We start from the raw sequence: 21280 nt of genomic DNA, 5'->3' as shown, positions 1-21280 counted from the left end.
TTCCCTCTTGCTGAGCTGGGCCGAGAGTGTGCAAGCTGAAGGCTATGTCTCTAGTCTCAGAGACTATTTTAAATCAAAATGAGGCCTTGAGCTTCATGAGGCTCTGGGCTGTGCTGCCACAGTTTGCTCTGGACTCATGGGGGAAAGGGCACCCACAGCAGGCTGATGCTCATGGTTCCAGCTCCCACCTGTCAGGCCTAACGGATGGCTTCTCAGGAGCCCTAACTGTGTTAGGAAACTTAGAGAGACACCTTGGTTTTATAACAGATACCATTTCTTTGCTGGAAACCTATCATTTTGCTTCATTCTACTTTTGGAAGCTGTAGGAGAGAGGAGAAGGCAGGAGTCCCTGATCTGAGGACCTGAAATTAGCCTAGTGCAACTATTCCCCCCCCCCCCCCATAGTTCACTTTTAACCCCCATAGAGGTTTAGGTCTTTTTCTTTCCTTGCTGGATTTAGTCAGTTAACAAATCCTTGCAGTTTTTGTCACCCTTAGATGGTCTCGAGAGACTTTTACCCCCAACCTTTAAGATTTCCTCAGAGGCCCTTTCAAGATGCATGTTTTTTGTGGGCCTCCCAGCTTTGTGGCCTTTGCCCAGCACTGTCAGCCAGATGAAACCTATATCTGCTGAGCTCGGGTTTAGCAAAAACCAAGTCTTGGGCATTGAATCCCAGAGTTGAAGGAATGCTAGAACTAAGGCATCACATGGTCTCTCCCTTTACAGACCAGGAATTCACGGTCAGGAGAAGGAGAGTGCCGGATCACAGGTACTTAATAGATGAGAGCTGGGAGTCCTGGCTTCGTCTCAGCACACTGCTAGTGGAGTTGAGGGAGCACAGTCAGTCCCCTGCAAATGCTTAGCCTGTGCCGAAATCCCCGCAGCAGGTTCTGCTTCCTAGGGAGCAGTCAGGAGCCCCTGATCAGAGCATGTGGCCCCAGTCTATGTTTGCACTGAGGGTCGGCCAGTACAATGTGGTGACTGGGGTCAGCCCCCCCATTAGGGGGCACTGTTCTGCCCTGGTGCTGAGGTCCTGCACCCTCCCCTTAGCTTTCACTTTGGCTGCCTTGGCCAAAACAGAGTGAAAAGAGTTAGCATTCAGGACCTAGGCAAAGTCTGTGATCTGTTCTAATGGAGGCTCTGAGGGCATAGATAACCCCCAGGCCCATTTCCAGGTGGTTCTGGGTCAGGCTCCCATCTCCCCCAGCTCGTCTCTCTCTGGAGATGCATTGGGCTTCCTGTCTTTTCTGAGCTGTGCCTGCTGATACCAACCTTACGGGAACTGGAGTCAGTCCCAGGTCTGGCTTAAAGGTCATGTCTTTCAACATGTGTTGCTGCTTCCCAGTGCCTGGGCCTTGTGGGTTCTGCCAGGTATAACCCACCATGGATGTGAGGCTGCCTCTCCCTACCCTCCCCCTTCCAGGCACTACACAGTTAGACATAATCTTGTCTCAGTGTCACCGAAAGTGTACCTATCCTATTGTACAAATAGAGAAATGGAGGTTCAGAGAAGTCATAACTTGTCAGAAGTTACAGATGGCAGAGCTGAGAGAGAACTCAAAACGCCTGCCCAACCCCAGCGGCACATCTTCTGACTAGACTGACTCCCCTGAAGTAAGGCCTAGCCCGGCCCAGGGCCAGTACCCAGTAAATGATTGTGCAATGAATGAGTTGGTGGGTTAATTAAGTACACAGTGCCCCCTGGTGTCTGCAAGTGTGAGAAAAGACTTAAGCAGGGCACTGTGTTCTGCCCACTGCCTTTGCTGTGAACAGTGACTGTTAGAAGGCAGGCTGGAGAGTCAGTGCCTGCCTTCTGGAAGCATCTCAGATGGGCCTGGGCTTAGGGACCCAAAGCTCCCCTGCAGGGGGCGGGGCCTAACGAGCCCTAGAAAGAATGCTGGACACAGCTGTCAGCACAGCTTCAGTGCTGTGATCACGAGTCTTGGTACATGGGGGTTCACTAGGCATCAAAGGGAACTGAACCCTCATTATAAAAGAGCTTCTGTGGGAAAAGGAGCCTCAAGGGAATGCACGTTACTGACATTCCAACTGAACTTATAATAACCTTTGTTTGCTTTACAAACACAGTCCCATGATTCTTAAAAGAACTCGGCAAAGCAAGATTTTCTTGCTATCCCAATACACAGGTAAGAATGCTGAGGTGTGGAGAGGGCAGACCTGTGCTTGGTCAGAGGAGTGCTAGAAACCAGGATCCTGTTGTTCCCCAGACTAAACCACCAACCCAGGGCAAATGGGACCTCTGGGAACTGGGGCTTATCAGAGATGATGAAAGCAAATCCATGGGGTTTAAGTGGCTTCATTTTAAACAAACATTTAACTCCCTGGAAGCCTGAGCTTGCTTTCAACATTGTTTTCAGTAGTGGCTGAAAAGTTAATTTCCTTTAAAAAGCCTCTCTCCACTGTTCAGAGCAATGGTAGGTAAACTAGAAAATCACCCAGAGGAAGCCTGCGTATCATAGGCTAATAGTGGGCCCTCCCATTCCACTGAAGCTGGTGGCTTTGCAAGGCTGGCTTTTCCTACAGGGGGATGAAATGGGATTTTATTTCTGGGCTAAGTGCTGGTCCAACCAGGGGCCCAGGGGCAGCAACTGAGGTCTTCAGTCCCTGGAGGGGTTTAGGCAAGGTGGGATGCTGTCTGCCTGCTCACAGACTCTGCCTAGAAGTTTCAGCACCTCTGGGCCTTCACCATCATCATCTTGGGGCCCTGGCGCCTGCTGGGGGTAGCCTGAGTGTGGGGATCTCCAGCTCTTGTTTTCATCCTCATAATAACCACTGAGGCCTCCTTTATCCCTTATTTTTCTGATCATCTCTTCTGCTCACCTTGTCTCCTCACCTCACTCACTCTGTTCAGCCACAACATACCAGCCATGCTCCCAGTCTGGGGCCTTTGTGCTGGCAGCTGTCCCTCTGTCTGGAGTATGTTCCTCCAGATGCTGCACCCCTCCACTTCATTTCTCAGATGCCTCCTTCTCAAGGGGGCTTACATTTGTCAACCTCTTTTAAGTTGCTTTTCCTTTCTGGCCCTGGTCAGTAGTCCCCAAATATCTTTTACCCTGTACTTTCCCCTCTTCCCCAGTACTTATCTTCTTATACACTGGCTTGTACACTGTCTTTTCCCCCACTAGAACATAAGATCCATGAGAACAGAATGTCTTTTTTTTCCTTGGCTGTTTCCCCAGTGTCTGGGCAATGAATAAGGAACCCATATGTTTGGTCAGGCCCCTCAAGATAGCTGTTCTCTTGTTCTCTGTAAGTCCCCTACCTGACAGGTACCTGTTTCACCTAAACCGTACACATATAGGACTGATCTTCCTAGATACTTGCCCCAGGCCCCAGCTGATGATTGTTCATATCAAAGGGTCCCTGAGTGGCATGCCCCCCATTGGTTTCCTTGGTAACTAATGAGCCCACCTGCCATGAATTCCCCTATAACTGGTCATGTCCCCTCCCCTCTCCCAAGCAAAGACTGCCACAATGTCCTGCCTGCTGCATACAGTGGGGTGTCACTCCAGGACCTTGCTTCAGACATGTAAGTTTCCTCCACCCATTAAACCATTGATGTCTCTGTTGCTGACTCTGGGCTTTTTCTCAGAATTAAAGCTGGGCAAGTGCAGGCCTTGTAGGCCTACAGGTGCAGCCCAACACCAGTGAGTAGGCATCAAGAGCTCCTTTCACAAAGAAGAAACACCTGGTCTCAGGTGGGTCAAGGGCCTTGATCTCAGCTGGTGGTGGGAGTAGCCAGGGTGAATATCGCCCACTACTTCACCATTCTCCCTGCCTTCCCCTCTTCCCCCAAATTTTCCCGCTGTACCTGGAACCAGGAGGCTGCAGGATGACTGATGACTGAAAGCCTCTACTTTGGTGCCTAAAGGTGGGACATTAGTGACTAAAGCTATGAAATTGAACTCAAGGCGTGTGCCCAACGTTCAAATCTAGCAGGTAAAAATTTAACTTTGCATTGGCTTTTAATGGTTTCGTTAACCAAAGATTTAACCAGGGCTGCTGCTTTTAAGTCTTTACTTTGGGATTGTCCAATGATTTTCTTCGTTTTTGATGGATGGGAGAACGGTAGAAAACAAGCATAGCTGCAGTTTATATAAGAATCACATCAACAAGAATTTTCTAGAATCGCTCAGAGTTGGGGGTGGGCAAGGAGCAAAGGCTCGGCTCTCAGGCCCAGGGTTCTACGACCCTCCTTCCTCTGGCGCAGCAAGGAGGGGTTGGGGAGAGGGCTGTCCCTCACACACCCCTGGGGAGCCCCGGGTGGCCACACTTCCCCACGGGGGGTGATTTAGGACACCCCCGTTCCCTTCCCCTCCCCGCAGCTGCAGCCTCAGCCGCGAAGCATGGGATAGAACCCAAGTGGAGAACCTGGGGCGCAGGGTAAACATAAAAGTGTGCTGGTGTTTAGCGAGAAACAATCGAGCGTTTTCCAAGCATCCGGCCATCAAATCTCGCACTCAGCCAATGTATAAAATCGTAATATGGGGTAGGCGCTCGTATCCGTCTTGGCTGAGGATGTGGCGGCTGTCTAGGAGCTGGCGTTCAACACATGTAGCTCCTTCGGTGACCCGGGGCCGGTGTCCTGCCCGCGGCCCGGCGGGCCTAGCGCAAAAGCAACTTGGGGAGGGCGGTGCCGGGCGCGTGCGGGCCGCGCGGCAGCTGGTCCGGGATCATGGCCGCGCTATGCTCGGCGCGCAGCGTCAGGCGCGGGCACGCGGCGCGCAGTCGCCCCAGGCCGGCCGCGCTCACGTTGCGGCAGAAGTCCACGTGCAGCGTCTGCAGCGCGCGCCCGTGCGCCGCCACGGCCGTCAGCGTGCGGTTGGTGACGCGCGCGCAGTTCTCCAGGTGCAGCGCGCGCAGGCGCGGGCAGCAGCGCAGCAGACGCGCCAGGCAGTCGTCGGTGACGTGGCCGCAGCCAGACAGCGTGACGCTTGCCAGGTTGGGGCACCTGCGGAGAGAACGCGGGCCCGGGCCGAGGAGGATGCGGTTAGCCTGCGAGCGTGCGGCCGCCCCCGGTCACGCCCCCTAGCTCCCTGGCTGGCTGGTCCCAGTGCCAACTCTGGGAGACCGCATCTTATAGAGTACCGGGCCTAGCTCTTGTGGCTTAGCTGGTAAAGAATCCGCCTGCAATGCGGGGGATCTGGGTTCGATCCCTGGGTTGGGAAGATGCCCTGGAGAAGCGAAAGACTACCTCCAGTATTCTGGCCTGGAGAATTCCACGGACTGTATAGTCCATGGGGTTTCAAAGAGTTGGATCCGGTTGAGCGACCTTCACTTTGATCGGATCTAGTGAGTTTCCCTTTGGGAAGTTGCCCACGGTGACACAACGAGATCTGAACTGGGACCCACTTCCCTTGCTCTTCTGCTACTCCACCTCACCATACTTGGCTATGAGTGGGCTTTTAGCCCCAGGAGCACAAACCCCCGTCCTGCTGTGGACATAGGTGATGCTGGTTTCTAGGAGGGTGAGGAAAGTGGTGCATGGTGACAGCTCAAGTCTAGCTTCAAGCTGAGGCCCTGGTGATCTTGGCAGGACAGTGCAGAGAGGGTTTCCTGTGAAGTGTCTTAGAGTCAGGCCCATTACAACTCTTGGCCATCGGGGCCCCCTTTGAGTATTGGTTCTGAGTTCTAGAGCCCTGGTTTCAGCTCAATTGACTGAGGCAGTTACTGCAACTCCACTGGGATGCCAGCCTGCCAGAAGTCAAGATCCACAGGTAGCTAGACCCAGGCCTGTTGTGGGTACAGTCAGGGACACAGGTAGCTTGTCCAGAAAGCATGGGGGTAGGGGGGTGTCTGCACCAACCTTACCAGCAACTGCTTGGGAAAAAGATCTTGAGCAAAGTTGGACGTGGCTTCTTTGTGCCGTGACCTTAATTGTCACTGATTACCTGGTATGTATGTTTGAGGTTGGGTGGGAGAGAATGATGCCCACAGTGGGGTTGTCCTGAGGACTAAATGAGATTAGAAGTGTCTGGAGCCTGTGCAAGGCCTTCTGTAGGCGCTTCTAAGCCATGTTTCCTGGGAGCAGGCAGGACCAGACTGCTTCCAGTCAAGAACCTGTCTCATGGGTGCAGGCCTTGGCTTCCTATTGCCAGAGGAAGCTGGAGCCAGGCCACAGAGGATTTCCCTTTCCCCATCAGCCTCCCTCAATGCCCCTGGGCTGCACCTGACCGAGCCAGCTCAGCTCCCTTTGCTTTAGGAAGGAAATAAGGAACTAAAGTAGACTGGACATGGCTGCAACCACACACTAAGAACACCCCATCTTTCCAAGTTTGCACATCTTCCTTAGTCTTCATATCTGCCTTCCACCCCCAGTCTCTTGAATGAGGAAACTGGCTCAGGGAGCTCACGTGATTTGCCTGTGACTTATTTGCTGTCTGACTCAGGACAAATACTTGAACCTTGCTGCACCACCTCTTCATCTGTCAAGTGGGAGAGAAACTGTTACCTTCATGGTGGTGGTGAGGAGTAGGTAGGCGTTCAAGCCCCAAGGCTGTTAACATGATTTCTTTCTCTTGAGAACCTTTAGAATAATCCGGAGGCAGGAAGAAACCATCAAAAGAAACCATGGACTCCCTACCCAGCCATCCTTAGCTGTCCCCAGGTGATTGCCAGATCTAGGTTTGGTGCACAGGTATCAATACCTACTATGTACCAGTGCTACTGTGTCATTTAATCCCAAATTATCCTGTGAGATAATGCAGTTTATCCCATTTCACAGGGGAAGAAATGAAGTTGAATTAATTTAAATATTTGGGCTGGGGGTCACATGGTCAGACAGTAGCAGTACCGGGGGACTCAGCCCCAAGCCCTTTGCTTTTTTATGACACTCATGACCCTTGCTGTACCCGGACAAGTACAGTCCACGCCTGGCTAGTTAATGGAAGAAATTTAGGGCAGGCTTTTTGCCGTGTATGTATCACTTCCCTGTCTATTTACTGGGTCTTGTTAAACCCATCAAAATGGCATGGTCTCATTAGGGACCAACCCCAAATCCATCTTCTGTTTTCTTCTATGGCCTTAAAAAAAAAAAAGGAGGGGCCACTACACTATTTGCTTCTGTTCCTTGTTAGGCTGCCAGAATATAGCAGCTGTTAAACCTGGGTGGCAACAAGCAGACTGAACCTAGTTTGTTAGTGAACGAGGGGATCGTTTCCTCAAAGGCAGGTCAGGACTGGTAAAGGCTCAGGGAGAGCCTGGCTGAGGAAGGTATTCTTTCATGGCGGGCTCTGGGCAGGAGGCCGTGACACTGAAGGGGGTCTTGCCACTGTGGGGTCAAAAGGTCAAATATAGGATGTATTTAGGACATACTTATGCCAAAAATTATTCCGTCTATCTGAAGTTCAAATTTATCTGGGCCTCTTGAATCTTTATTTGCTAAAATCAGGTAATCCTATACTGTGGCACAAATCACACAACCTGTCAGACTTTTTGGTTTGCTCATTTGAGAACTTGGGCTAAAGCACTCTTCCCTTCAGTTTACTGATCCTCGGGCAGTAACTTCAGGTACTGTGAAGATTAGTAAGTTTCTCATAAGGAAACCATTGTCTGCACCCCTGCTGGAGCCTGGATTGGTTCATCTAACCCAGAGCCGAGCAGCCTAACCCTCCTTCAGCTGCACTTCACAGGTCTTGGGGTATGCTTGCCAGGAGCAGAGTCAAGGGGGTGAGCTGATTGCTGAATCTTGAAACCTTTTCCTGGGGCCTGACACTGAAAAGGAAGGCCCAGCTGGACCCACCCAGCCCTTAATGGCTGCCAGGGAGGGCAGCTGTCAGAAGCACAGGGAGAGGCTGAAGCCTAGTTCTTCCTCTCTGCTGAAGCAGCTCCAGGACCTGTGAGGCTAAGAGGAGGATTGGCGCCCTTTCCCCCCATAATTCTGTCCATCCTGTGGAGACTGCGCAGTGGGTGGGCCTGGAGGGTCTGCCTTGGGCCTAGGCTGAGGCTCCCCGAAGCAGAGCCGTCTTGGTCTTGTAATTTACTCTTCCCAGACCCCCCAGGAGCCTCCCAGAGCTCTGGATGCCAGCGCTGCTCAGGAGGCGGCCTACCTGTCGCACACCTGGAGGAGGAAATCATTGACTAGGCTCTCGTGCCGGCTGCAGATGTTCCTCTGGAGGGCGCTCTTGAGCCAGTCCTCGATGCTGCACACCTGCACGCGGCTGGAGTGCCAGCAGATGGAGAGGCTCCTGAGCGCTGGGCTCAGGAGGAAGTTGTCCTTCTTGAGTTCTGTGAGGGAACGAAAGTGCAGCAGGGGCCAGAGTGCAGGGTCCTCAAACACATCCTGGAGCTGGGGGCAGGTCCTGGCAAGGTTCTTCCTGCTGTCCTTGTCCAGGAAGGAGAAGAGGTGCAGCAGGCACTCCCGATTGAGCTGGGTGATGTGCATAGTACGCAGTGGCCACACCGAGTGTGGCTGGAGCCCAGGGACCTGACCTACCTCCAGCTGCTCCTCCCCAGCTCTGGGCTGGTGGACATATATGGTTGAAGAATGGTGTTTATTTTTGGCCAACAACTGGTGCTGGCGCTCTAAGGAGGAGGGAAGCCCAGACCCAGACATACGTGCGGCAGTCTGTGGCTCGGCTTATGTTTAGAGGAATTGAAAACCCTGGCAGAAAAGCAGTATATTGAAGTTCAATAGCCTCCTTAAAGGGGATTTCTTTCCTTCTAGCTGACAATGGTGTTAGGCAGAGAGCTCTTTTGGCATTTTCATTAGAGGTGTTGGCTGGACTACCTTTGTCTGGGCTTGCAGTCTCTACTCACTGGGAGGGACTCTAATTGTAAATAGCATATCTGGTTTTATTTCCTGGGACATCAATATGAGTCTTCGGCTCTACTTTCAATATGAAGAAGCCTGCTGTCTATAAAGAACTAAAGGTGATGGTTTTATGCTCGGAGGTATAAGCAGAAGAAGCCATGGTCGATGCCCCTTTTCTGTTATTTTGTTCCATAGTGATGGTTTCCAGCCTAGGCTGAACTACCTTCAAATCCTGCTGCTCCCCTCCAAGCAGAGGGATTTCCCAGTTGGCTGTTTTTACCCTGAGCTTTTCCATAAAAGATTTGTGTTGAGTAGCTTCTCGCTCCCCAAGGTTCTTCTGTATGTGTGTGTGTGTGTGTATGTCACATTTTAAACTTGTTTACTTGGCTTTACATTTTTCCAGTTACGTGTCCTGCTGTATCTAATCTATATTTCCCCAAGTGCCAGGATGGATGAAGTAACTCTTTATACAAAACTGCTTGAAGCAATTATAAGTTGAAGTATTTTACTCTTGCCCTGTAAGCCAGCCACACATCCTCCTTGTGAATGTGTGTAGTTTAGTTCCCGGTAGTTAAGCTGCTAGGTAAGTTGCCTGGAGGTTTTATTCATGAGTTCTCCCTTCCTAACACAAAACTGAGATTTCTTAATCTGTGGATCCATTTTCTAGTACCACTTCGCTCCCAGTCCTTCACCAGACCCTACTGTATTTCCCCTCCTGTGAACTCCTATGTCTGTGTCTTCTGTCTTGCTTGGTTTGGGGGCTGCAGTAGTGAGATGAGAACCATTTTTCCTCTGCTAGAGGAGGCCACCTCAGTGGTTACTATTAGTTCCTTTTCCCACATAATTAGAATTGGAAGGAATGGGAACACTGTTTCCACTTGGGTTGATGAAGCACACGTGCCAGGACCCTCTTCCGGAACTGAGGCTGGGTCAGACCTGGTGCAGCTTTGCCTGTAAAAGCAGAATGCAGCCTAGGGGTGAAAGTAGCCATTGTGGCCTGCTCCCTTGCTTTGAGGAGCCAGTCTCAGTGGTCCCCTGTGCCCAGGTTACCCCACCACTGCCAAGGTCAAGTGGAACGCGTGACTTTTCTTAAAAACAACACACATCAAGAAACAGCCAAAAGCAAGATGTATTTCTCAAGGAAAGGGTTCCTAGGAACTGCTCGTATTTCACACTAATCATTTTAATTGTTCAAATGACAGCTGACAGCCAGAGTCCCTCTTTGGGCTCTGGTTAAACTTACATAAAAGGTCCTGCTGCACCACAGGTGTGTTTGCTGGAAAGCCTTTAGATTTCCCTCCTGAATCCTTTCCAAACCAGTACTCTTGAGAGGGCTGACCCCTGAAATAGTTCTTTCACCTTCTTAAAGGCAGAGTAGTGTAAGCATGCCAGCCACAGGGGAGAGTCATTTTGGTTCCTTGTGTCTCCCAAACTGCACTTCAACAGCTCTGCTTGAGCAGCAAATATGGGCAGAGCCGGGCCACATCGCTGCTCCTCACGTGGGGGGGTAGGAGGCACCCAGAACATAGGGTGAGTCCACAGGGAGGGCTGTGGCTCACCGCCGGGTGTTCGGCACTGCTCCTCCAAGCGCCTCCCTTTCCACCCCATGGAGCTCGGCTCCTCCACAGCCTCTAACCAGCATGGCTGCCAAAAGGAAACGTGCGATTGGGGAACTGGAGGCAAAACCATCTGGGCTGCAGGCGTCTGTCTTCAGTTTTAGAAGACTGATAGAAACAGGCAAATGAGTAACAGAAAAACGATGGGTGTGGACACAGGGTGGTTCTTACAGGAGCTTACTGTAAAGCAGGTATTTAGTCTTTAACAGTGGCACTTGTTTCCCTGTTTGATCCTTTGCTCAGAGCCCCAAACCTGGTTCCTCAAGGTAGTCTGGCTCTGACAGAGGCAAGCGGACCTCATTCTTATAAAATCAGTCACAAGGAAGGACAGGACGAAGTCACGCAGTGCGGGTGAGCTCCCTTGGGACCTGACTGTGGCACTGGATGGCCTGCTGCCACCAACCCTGCCCCTCCAGGTCATTCTGTCTGGGCCCAAGTGTACCAGCAGCCCCAGGTGATGAGGGGTTCGTAAAAACCTGCTACCTGTTCACTCATTCCAAAGGCCCGTAGCTTGAGCAAGTACATCATCACTTAGCTCCACTGAAAGAGGTTCGGAAATAATAGTCAAAAGGGAAGAGACCAGATCTTTAATGATACTTTCCATAAAACAGTTCAGGTTGGTGAAGCAGAAAAGGGCTGTGATTACAACTTAAATCACTCACTCGCACAAGTAATCCGCTCAGCATCATACAAATTAGGTTTCAGCGGAAATGATTACCTCTCACACAACCAACACCTGCAGAGGGAAGTCTGAAGTCCATCGCAGTCAGACCTGAGGGGGAAGGTCCTCACCCAGCGAGGTGATGCACGGACCTTGGACTACAGCATGATGCCACCCACTCCCACTCCTTCCTGCGCTGTGGGCACCCTCCTGCGGCCACGCTCTGGTCCCCCTTATCTGTTCCTGGCTGCAGAAACAGACTTTGCTCAGGAGCTTCTCCAGGGCCCACGTGAAGAGGCCACTTCAGCTACAAAGGGAACGTGAGAGTTTAGGGGACGGCAGAGGTGGAAGTGGGATAAGTGTATCTAAACAGACATATGTACACATACTGAACCAATGGAGAGGTTTGGCTTGGAGAAATAAATATGTCCCCAACCCTAGAAACCAAGCTGCTGAGCAGGTTCCACAGGTGAGATACACATTTAACACTTCACCAGGCCCATACACTTTACTGGTCTAATTCTGTCACATTTGTCATCACTAGACACTGAGTAGAATCCAGTGGATAAGCAAAGGTTTTCTCCACCATGGAGAGAGATTTGTGTTGCCACAAACTGTTTCTGTCACCCACCTGTGTGGGAGGACTTTTGAGGAAGTTTTGTTCCGAGGAGCCCTGTGACTCGGCGCGAGGCGCTGCCTGAGCACTGCTCTCTGAGTGGGAAGCCACACACGTGCCAGAGGCAGCACGGCACCAGGGAACAGCCCTGAAGAGCACGAAGGTCAGCTTTCGAAACAGGCGTGATAAGGCTGCACAGTTAAATTTTCAAAATAAAAATAGGCACATTTACATCACCGGTGTTCAAGTGCACAGTTCACATGGATCCAGTCGCTTTTCCAAAGAATCTTCATGGTATCCTTCAGGCATGTCTGCTTTAATCAAATGAAGAGATAGAAACACTGCAAAATTCAATAGAGGAAGTGTGTTCATCTCTTAAGCCAACATGTTGCCTGTGTAAGCACCACTTTCCCCAACAAAGCAGTCTAGTCTGTTGTAAGTTCCATTTGGTAGAGGCCATTTTCCTCCATGAACACTGCCCGAGGCTTTCTTGTTGGAATTATAACTGCTGCCCATGCAGAGACTAGTGATCTAAGTGCAAATGTTACAAGTTAGCGCTGTGTATCTTCTAAGCAAGAGAGACTGGATTCATAGGAGCGAGGTCAGAGGAGACGCACATTTCTAGTTCAATGTCATGTGATGTTAATGTACTGATACAGTAGATCAAGTTATGTGAAATTGTCATTTTTGTAGTTCAAAAAGTTGTGGCTCGACATATGTAATTTACCATTGTAAACTGTTTTAAATACATGTTTTCCTCTTAATTTTATCTTCTGGGCTCTCTAAGTTGTAAGATCTCTACATGATGGCAAAGCTTTTTTCTCTGGAGTGAAACTGTAGACCAGCACCATCTGAAAGCTCCGCCCACAGGTGGAACCGTCCAGCCCTAGGTGGGCCTGTGCCGAGTGGCTGCTGAGAACTTGAACCATGACCAGTGTGACTGAAGAACTGAGTTTTCAATATATTTTTAATTAAAATCAACACTTAACTATACGTGGCCAGTGACCACTGTATTGGACAGTAGACGTTCAGACATAATTTGCTCCTAGTTATTTTAAACGGTTTAGCAGGTGTGTTCTGCTCTGAGAAAATGTGGGATTTTTCCAGCTAATATTAAAGTGGGAATGGAGCAGCTCTGCTTCCGCAGCTTCAAATATCCAAGCTAGGGGGAGTGCCACTCAACTTTATTTTACATCCATACACTTAAAATCTGGACCATTTTTTTTTAACAGAAAAAAATATGAGAAAGTCTGATTGGCTGGCTTAACATAAACTAACTACATTCTGCCCCCCGTAACAACTTGTAGAGAACTGGGACAAGAGGAAAATACCGACTGGAACAAGGAGCGAACATGACAGTGTGCGTGGTCCTATCGCACAGGCCCAGCTGGAGCCCCTCCTCCTCTCACTAATTTGCACGCTGTGCACCAGCACCCCAAGATCAGCAGGCTGACTCAGACACTTGAGGAAAGCACAGGAAGCTTCATTAGATGGGATTCTGGTTCCAGATTTCAATCTGAATTAAAGCTAAGCAGTGCTGGTGCCTACTTTTCTTGAAAACAATTTCAAAAGACTGCTAAGCTCAACAACAAAAACTCTACTTATTCAAAGTGAAAATATTTTCATTTGCTCTGCTATGAGGATAGGCCAGTGAGAGGTTTAAAGAGTTGTTAAAACTTAAAGACTTTAGTTTCCTCCTGTGGACTCCACAGTGTTACCCGAAGTTTAGGTGATGGTCAGAATCAACTTTGGAAGGTAGCATCTCAACCTCTGGTGGCCAAATAAGAAGTAAGACCAGAGTGGACATGCAGTTAATCCCAGTGCTACAACCAATGGGGGAATTAGGTGCTGACTCAAAAAGGCAAACACGACACTCCAGTTTCTTCACACTGGATAAATAACACTTAGATAACATGGAGCTGAGCCACAGAATTTTTGAAACACTTTTAAGTGTATTTGGTCTTATTTGGACTGTTCAGTACCCCTATCTCATCTATGAAAGTGCCCCCAAACAAACAAACAAAAAAAGTAATTCTTGAATTTGCAATGTAGGTACAACTGAATCAACCGATTTATTTAGTTAGTGCTGATAAACAGCACCTTTGAGAGAGATCAAGAGCAGCAGTCACCTGGTCTATTTAATGATGCCCTTCCTGTTCTCTTTTACAAGCAGAAAGAATGATTACTGAGCAGTCACTGAACTCTTGTGAGCCACAAATTTACGAGCACAGATGATAACTTGGTTTAGAGCCACCCTGATCTCCCTTGGATCTGTGAGAAGGCAGCAGGTGGTTACATTGCTCTTCACAATCACGAACATCTCTCGCTTTCAGCATATGAGAGTAACAAAGCATTGATGTAAATGTGCCTCAAAGTGAGAACTGAACATTAATATAAAAAAGTCAAATAGAACTAAGTTCTTGAAACTACATATAAAAACTGAATTATTACAACTAAAGCAGCAAATCAAAATATCTGCTGAGGTTTTCTGGTAGAACTAAAAAAAAAAAAAAAATTAGTTGGTGCCCATGTTCAATAAGTCACTACCATTGACAAAATAAAACTAAACCCAAAACAGGAAACTGAAAAGTGCATAATGAAATTAAATCTTAGATCAAGTATTTATGGAAAATTGGAAATGTCTGTCCGGTATAGTTGACAAATAATGATTTGGAGGAGGTATTAAAGTTTGTCCGATCCAGCTTTGGCCTGGCGTTCCACATAAAAAAGGATGTAGGCCTTGGCCTTCAGCACGGTGTCTTCATCGGTCAGTGTTACAGTACTGTCATTGAAATGGAACCAGCGACCTTCGTGAGTTGCGTATGCTGTGTAATGTCCAGAACCGACCCTGTAAAGAAAGGTCAAATGATCAAAGAAAAAGACTACAGAAGTCATGCAAGAATCGGTGCAACCATATAAAATATTAGAAGGACAATAAATTTTAATAAGTACTGTATGGAATAAATTCTAGAGATATGTAGTTTAAGACAGTTGATTAAGCTCACGTGTTTATCTTCTTGAACCCATCGAAATGACAAGGAATATAGTGACACTGGAAAACAGGGAAGAGTGCCGTGGACTGACCAGAAGCTGAAGGCTTTCTGCAACACACAAAGCTGTGTTTACACCGCACTGGATTAACAGAGAAACTAAGCATCAAAGGAGCCTAACAAGCAGAGGTCAAAGCCTATGGAAACATGGAAAACTTAGGACCAGATTTCCCATCAGTCTTAGAAGAAACCTGAGCACAGGACAGAAATCTGCCTCCAGGACTTTCTCTCCTACTTTGACCATCAAAGGCTTTTCTTTCTCAGCATGACCCACCCACTCACACATGGAGCCCCAGAGTCAGTCCTCCTGGGTAGGAGGCAGCCTGTAGACAGAACAAAGACCTTCACAAACTGCTAGAAAAACCCTTACAACATTTCATGAGCTGAAGACACCAGACTAAGAGTATCCCTGTCAACTACCAAACAAATACATCTCAAGTAATTTCTTTAGTCCAAAGAAAAAACAAGCAAATGAGAATCAGACGTGTAATGGACTTATCATTTATAACTATGAATGGTGAAGTCAATAGAGCAATGTCACAAAGTTCAGAGTGAAGAGGATTTTCAACATGGATAGTGGCTTGCCAAGTCTGAAGGTAAAACTAACATCCTCAAGCAGACCAGAAAAAGGAAAGAAAATACCCCTAATACAGGCTTTCAAGGGGAAAAAGTAATCAAGAATGTTATATAACAAAATAAGAAATGTACCTTTAAAGTAGAGAACATGAAGTTTATTCTAAATAATACCTGTTTCCCTCCATTTAAGTATCAATTGGCCAAGGAAATCAGCAGTCTTTTGGAGTAATGACCACTCAGGATTTTGTGGACAATAGACTAGTTGTGAATGCTGGGCTCAAATGAACCTTTCTCCATTTTGCTTTCGGGTGCCTTCTCTTCATGCTTTTCAACGTATCTCAGGAATACTCTTTCTCACCAAGACTGAAGGAAAGTTTTACCAGTCACTCAGTCATGTCCAACTCTCTGTAACCCCATGAACTGCAGCATGCCAGGCTTCCCTATCCTTCACTATCTCCTGGAGTTTGCTCAAACTCATGTCCATTAGGCAGTGATGCCATCCAACCATCTCATATCTGTTGCCCCCTTCTCCTCTTGCCCTCAATCTTTCCCAGCATCAGGGTCTCCAGGCAATCTTGAGTCCAGACTGGGCTTCATCCAGCCCAGCATTTTGCATGATGTACTCTGCATACAAGTTAAATAAACAGGGTGACAACATACCAGCCCTGACATACTCCTCTCCCAATTTTGAACCAGTCAGTTGTTCCATGTACAGTTCTAACTGTTGCTTCTTGACCTGCATACAGGTTTCTCAGGAGGCAGGTAAGGTGGTCTGGTATTCCCATCTCTTTAAGAATTTTCTGCAGTTTGTTGTGATCTACACAGTCAAAGGCTTTAATATAGTCAATGAAGCAGTAGTAGATATTTTTCTGGAATTCTCTTTTTGCTTTCTCTATGGTCCAACAGATGCTGTCAATTTGATCTTTGGTTCTTCTGCCTTTTCCAAATCCAGCTTATACAACTGGATAGTCTTGATTCACGTATTGCTGAAGCTTAGCTTGAAGGATTTTGAGCATTATCCTACCATGTGAAATGAGCACAATTGTGCGGTAGTTTGAGCATTCTTTGGCATTGCCCTTTTTTGGGACTGTAATGAAAACTGACCTTTTCCAGTCCTGTGGCCGCTGCTGAGTTTTCCAAATTTGCTGCCATACTGAGTGCAGCACTTTCAGAGCATCATCTTTCAGGATTTGAAATAGCTCAGCTGGAATTCCATCATCTCCACTAGCTTTGTTCTTAGTAATGCTTCCTAAGGCCCACTTGACTTCACATTCTAGGATGCCTGGCTCTGGGTGAGTGATCACACCATTGTGGTTGTCTGGGTCATTAATACCATTTTTGTACAGTTTTTCTGTGTATTCTTGCCACCTGTTGTTAATATCTTCTGCTTCTGTTAGGTCCATACTGTTTCTGTCCCTTATTGTGCCTATCTTTGCATGAAATGTTCCCTTGGTATCTCTAATTTTCTTGAAGAAATCTCTAGTCTTTCCCATTCTATTGTTCTCCTCTATTTCTTTGCATTGTTCACTTAAGAAGGCTTTTTTCTCTCTCCTTGCTATTCTTTGGAACTCTGCATTCAGACAGGTATATCGTTCTCTTTCTCCTTTGCCTCTATTCTTTGCTCGGCTGTCTGTAAGGCCTCCTCAGACAGACATTTTGCCCTGTTGCATTTCTTTTTCTTGGGGATGGTTTTGATCACTGCCTCCTGTACAATGATAGTTCTTCAGGCACTCTGTCATCCGGATCTAATCCCTTGAATCTATTTGTCACTTCCACTGCAAGGGATGTGATTTAGGTCATACCTGAATGGCCTAGTAGTTGTCCCTACTTACTTCAGTTTAAGTCTGCTGCTGCTGCTGCTGCCGCTAAGTCACTTCAGTCGTGTCCGACTCTGTGTGACCCCATAGACGGCAGTCCACCAGGCTCCCCTGTCCCTGGGATTCTCCAGGCAAGATCACTGGAGTGGGTTGCCATTGCCTTCTCCAATGCATGAAAGTGAAAAGTCAAAGTGAAGTTGCTCAGTCGTGTCCGACTCTTCGCGACCCCATGGACTGCAGCCCACCAGGCTCCTCCATCCATGGGATTTTCCAGGCAAGAGTACTGGAGTGGGGTGCCATTGCCTTCTCCGTCAGTTTAAGTCTGAATTATGCAATAAGAAGCTCATGATCTGAGCCACAGTCAGCTCTCAGTCTTGTTTTTGCTGACTGTTCAGAGCTTCTCTATCTTCAGCTGCAAAGAATATAATCAATCTGATTTCAGGACTGACCATCTGGTGATGTCCGTGTGTAGAGCCGTCTCTTGTGCTGTTGGAAGAGGATGTTTGCTATGACCAGTGCATTCTCTTGACAAAACTGTTAGCCTTTGCTCTGGTTCATTTTGTACTCCAAAGCCAAACCTGTTACTCCTGGTATCTCTTGACTTTCTACTTTTGCATTCCAGTCCCCTATGATGAAAAGGACATCGTCTTTTGGTGTTAGTTCTAGAAGATCTTATATGTCTTTGTAGAACTGTTCAACTTCATCTTTTCCAGAATTAGTGGTTGGGACATAGACTTGGATTACTGTGATTTGAATGGTTTGCCTTGGAAACAAACCTAGATCATTCTGTCATTTTTGAGACTGCACCCAAGCACTGCATCTTGGACTCTTGTTGACTATGAGGGCTATTCCATTTCTTCTAAGGGATTCTTGCCCATAGTAATAGATATAATAGTCATCTGAATTAAATTTGTCCATTCCTGTCCATTTTAGTGAATGAATCTGAATCTGTTGTAGAGGGAGCTGGGAGAGAGTTACTGAGAGTGGTACACAATTATAGGTCTTTACTGCCCTATTCCCAACCCCAAGAGAGCCCGCTGGCATACTCACCCAGAGCCATGGTGCACCACCACAGCGGCGAGGTCGTACAGGCAGTTCTCTGGGCCACTGTTCTCGGGCTGCAGATCAGGGGAGAAGGTATCCCAGGACTGAGTTAGGAGCAGTGGTCAATGACATCAGCATCTCCCTACCTCAATGACCTCCACCCTTCTCTGTGAAGACTTAATTTTACTAACAAATATAATTACGTTACCTCTAGTAAATAGCATTTCATGTCTAGGCCTCGCAGGGGAAATTCTACATATGTATCAACTTTGTTTCTTAAATATGCTGTCCAATGAAATCTTTTCAAATGTAAGCATAGCACCTGGATGAGAGATAAAGACAAAAATTGTAAACAAGCACTTAATTTACCTTTCAATCAAAATTAACTACTTGATGGTACTAATAACTCTTAGATAATATTTTAGGCAGCCTATCAGTTTTTCTTTTGATTTTGATATTGGTTTCTTCCATGAATACCTTTTTATGATACTGTGATTTATAATAATGTGTTTAGTTTTGTCTCCTTTCCTGACACAAGATCCTAAAAGCCTTGAAATTTCCTAAGAGAGCACACAGAGTGATCTTTTGTTATGTTAGTGAGGTATGGGGGCTTGTTGCCAAGAGAACCAATCAAGAAATTGAGTTAAAACTTTCAGTCCTACCTCCCTGACCCACAAAAGGGAGAGGGATTGGAGGCTGAACGATCAGCAATGGCCAGTGATTTAATCAGTCGTGTCTGTGATGAAGCCCAAAGGACAAGGTTTGGAGTGCTTCCAGGTTGGGGAACCAGAGCTCTTCCACGTGCCACCATGCAAGGCCCCAAATTCCATGAGGACAGAAACTCCTTTGTTCAGGACTTTGCCCTTTCTGTCTCTTCATCTGGTTGTTGATTTGTATCCTTTAACATCCTTTGTCATGAATTGATAATCTGGTGAGCAGACAGGTTTCCTGGGTTCTGTGAACTGCTGTAGCAAACTAATGGAACCCAAGAAGGTAGAAGGGTCATGGGGACCTCTGATTTCTACCTAGCCGGTCACAAGCAGGAGTGACAATGGGGACATGTGACTGATGTCTGCAGTCCAAGCAAGGAGTCGTAGGGACCCTCAGTTTGTAGTCTGTCCCTGCAGAAACCTAAGCCCAAAGTAATAGCCTGGGCTTGTGATGGTGTCTGATGTGGAGGGCAGTCTTCTGGGACTGAGCTCCTTCACCCTGTGGAATCTGATGCTGTCTCTGAGTAAACAGTGTCAGAATGGAGTTGAATTGTATGTAGGACACCCATGGTGTCACAGAACTGCATGCTGGTGGTGTGGTGGGGAAACCCTACCTGTCACGCTCTGTAAATAGTGATCAGGGCATATTTACTTATGAATTCGTAAAGGGCTTAGTTTTATTGAAAATCCTAGAGACCAATGCAGAACAGATTATATAAGTATAAAGTTAGAAAAATAATTTGTCTTCCAACCAATCGTAAGCATTTTCCCCCTCAAAACTGCATTATAACTTGAAATGCAACACTGACCTTGGGTAGTTTCTGAATCCAAAACTTTTTGGTGGACTTTTGTCTCTTCTTGCACTTGTGGCACATGTATAGCTCTGTCTCATCAAGTTCCTCCAAGTCAGTAAAGCTGCGAAGGCAATCTAAACAAAATTGATTTTGGCAGCATTAAACGAGGATGCTTTTTATAGAGCAAGTGTACTGTAGGGAAAAAAAGACTATGAATTTTGAAAGTGAACAATTCGGGTTCAGATCTCAGCTTTATTAGCTACGTGACCTTAGAAGAGTCAGCTTTTCTCTTGCAAAATAGAGACCCTCAAAAAAGTCCACATTGAAGAACTTCTGTGAGGAAGAGAAGGAACACGTATAATGTGCCTGGCATCATGTCTAACATCTGGTGATGATCAGTTCATGACAGATGATATTATTGTAGTTGGGTTTACTATTATTAGTAAAAGAATTAATCTGAATAATTCTGACAGAAGTGGTTCCCTAATGAAATCAAGGTTCAAACAGAAGTTTTCTCTCAATGTCTTATATAACAAAGGACAGAACCCCAAGTTCATAAAAAAGTCAAACTTAGATCAAATGTTTCAGTCAGAATTTATTCAAAAATAGATTACAAAAGGCTTCATCATTGACCTTCCTACAATATCACCAGTGAATCCTTTGGTTCACACTCTACTCAAAATCCTGTGAGATGGACCATAGGTGTATTTTCTCCTTTCAAACATTTAACTGTGTCATCTGGGGTTTAGTAAACTTTGGCCCCAGGCCAAATCCAGCCACCTGATTCTGTAAATAAAGCCTGGAATATAATCACACCTACTCATTTATATACTCTCTGGCTGTTTTTACACTACAGCAGCAGACCCGAGCAGCTGTGACACAGACTATTTGCTGAAAAGCCTAAAATAATTACCATCTGGCCCTTTATAGAAAAAGTTTGCCGAATCCTGGCACAATTAGTAATATATTCAGAAGTCCATATAAAATGAATGCATTGTTCTGTGAGAATTAATATACTATTTTTTTTAGAGAAAAATATGACTGCCTTTGTATCCACCACTCTGGTAAGGATATGGACTATGTAGTACTCGAGGAGCCAGAGTTGATGTGAATGGCATCCCCTAGAGTTGTGGAGGGGGTGGCCAGCCCTGTTCAGAGCTTCCTAGGTGCCTCTTCCCAATCAGCTCCCCCACCCCACCCCAGAAGTACTCACTATCCTGACTTTTGTTCAGTCATTTCTTGGCTTGTCTTTTTAGATCATATATAATGCCCTTATGCATCTTTAAAACAGTATGAGGCTTGGTTTGAGAAGTTGGTTGGGTCGCAAGCACAAACAGCATAAAAGGAAAGGCAACATTGTACTCGAGAGTCTTCAGGTCATAGTCAACCTTGGCATTAGAGAGACTATAAGGAAGAGCCCCTTCAGGGAAGTTAGTGGGGCAAAGTCTAGCAGGGTTTATGAGTGGGCCAGATTCTACACAGACCAACATGTGTCCAGAAGGCCCATGTACTTTTTTTTTTTTTCTAAGCATACTTTTAAAAACCATAACATAACATCGGTTTCAAGTGTATAATATAATGCTTCAGTATTTATATATATTGTGAAATGATCACAATAAATCT

General features: G+C 46.9%; 2 protein-coding genes and 1 long non-coding RNA gene across 7 annotated transcripts in view; 1 reads left to right on the top strand and 2 right to left on the bottom strand.

Moving 5' to 3' along the window:
* The first annotated feature begins 1016 nt into the window (after positions 1–1016).
* Positions 1017–21280, top strand: part of LOC123328078 — a 34896-nt gene continuing 14632 nt past the window's right edge. Inside the window, exon 1 of one of the 2 annotated variants that reach the window (XR_006542821.1) lies at positions 1017–3960. This is a non-coding gene — a long non-coding RNA (uncharacterized LOC123328078). The remainder of the gene's footprint in view (positions 3961–21280) is intronic. The other variant, XR_006542822.1, reaches the window with a different exon arrangement.
* FBXL22 (F-box and leucine rich repeat protein 22) lies at positions 4022–8590 on the bottom strand. The gene is made up of 2 exons (XM_006044925.3): positions 8070–8590; positions 4022–4972 (listed from the first exon to the last, which is right to left on the bottom strand). The coding sequence occupies exons 1-2, from the start codon at positions 8573–8575 to the stop codon at positions 4627–4629; spliced, it is 852 nt and encodes a 283-aa protein (XP_006044987.1). The 5' UTR covers positions 8576–8590; the 3' UTR covers positions 4022–4626.
* Positions 10962–21280, bottom strand: part of USP3 (ubiquitin specific peptidase 3) — a 107949-nt gene continuing 97630 nt past the window's right edge. For all 4 annotated transcript variants that reach the window (XM_006044923.3, XM_025295752.2, XM_044925104.1 and 1 more), the window contains 4 exons: positions 19673–19791; positions 18362–18475; positions 18160–18227; positions 10962–14514 (listed from right to left, as the gene is read on the bottom strand). In XM_006044923.3, coding sequence (XP_006044985.1) covers positions 14349–14514; positions 18160–18227; positions 18362–18475; positions 19673–19791 — 467 coding nt within the window. In that variant the 3' untranslated portion in view covers positions 10962–14348. The remainder of the gene's footprint in view (positions 14515–18159; positions 18228–18361; positions 18476–19672; positions 19792–21280) is intronic.

Source organism: Bubalus bubalis, chromosome 11 (assembly GCF_019923935.1).
Source record: "Bubalus bubalis isolate 160015118507 breed Murrah chromosome 11, NDDB_SH_1, whole genome shotgun sequence".
In the NCBI taxonomy this organism is placed as follows: Eukaryota; Metazoa; Chordata; class Mammalia; order Artiodactyla; family Bovidae; genus Bubalus; species Bubalus bubalis.
Note: the sequence above shows the minus strand (reverse complement) of the source record. Positions and strands in the feature narration are given on the sequence as shown.

Excerpts from the sequence above, each read along its gene's own strand:
- FBXL22 (XM_006044925.3), bottom strand. The coding sequence starts at position 8,575 with ATGTCTGGGTCTGGGCTTCCCTCCTCCTTAGAGCGCCAGCACCAGTTG. Across the intron at positions 4,973-8,069 it reads CTCCTCCAGGTGTGCGACAG|GTGCCCCAACCTGGCAAGCG; the intron begins GTAGGCCGCCTC and ends TTCTCTCCGCAG.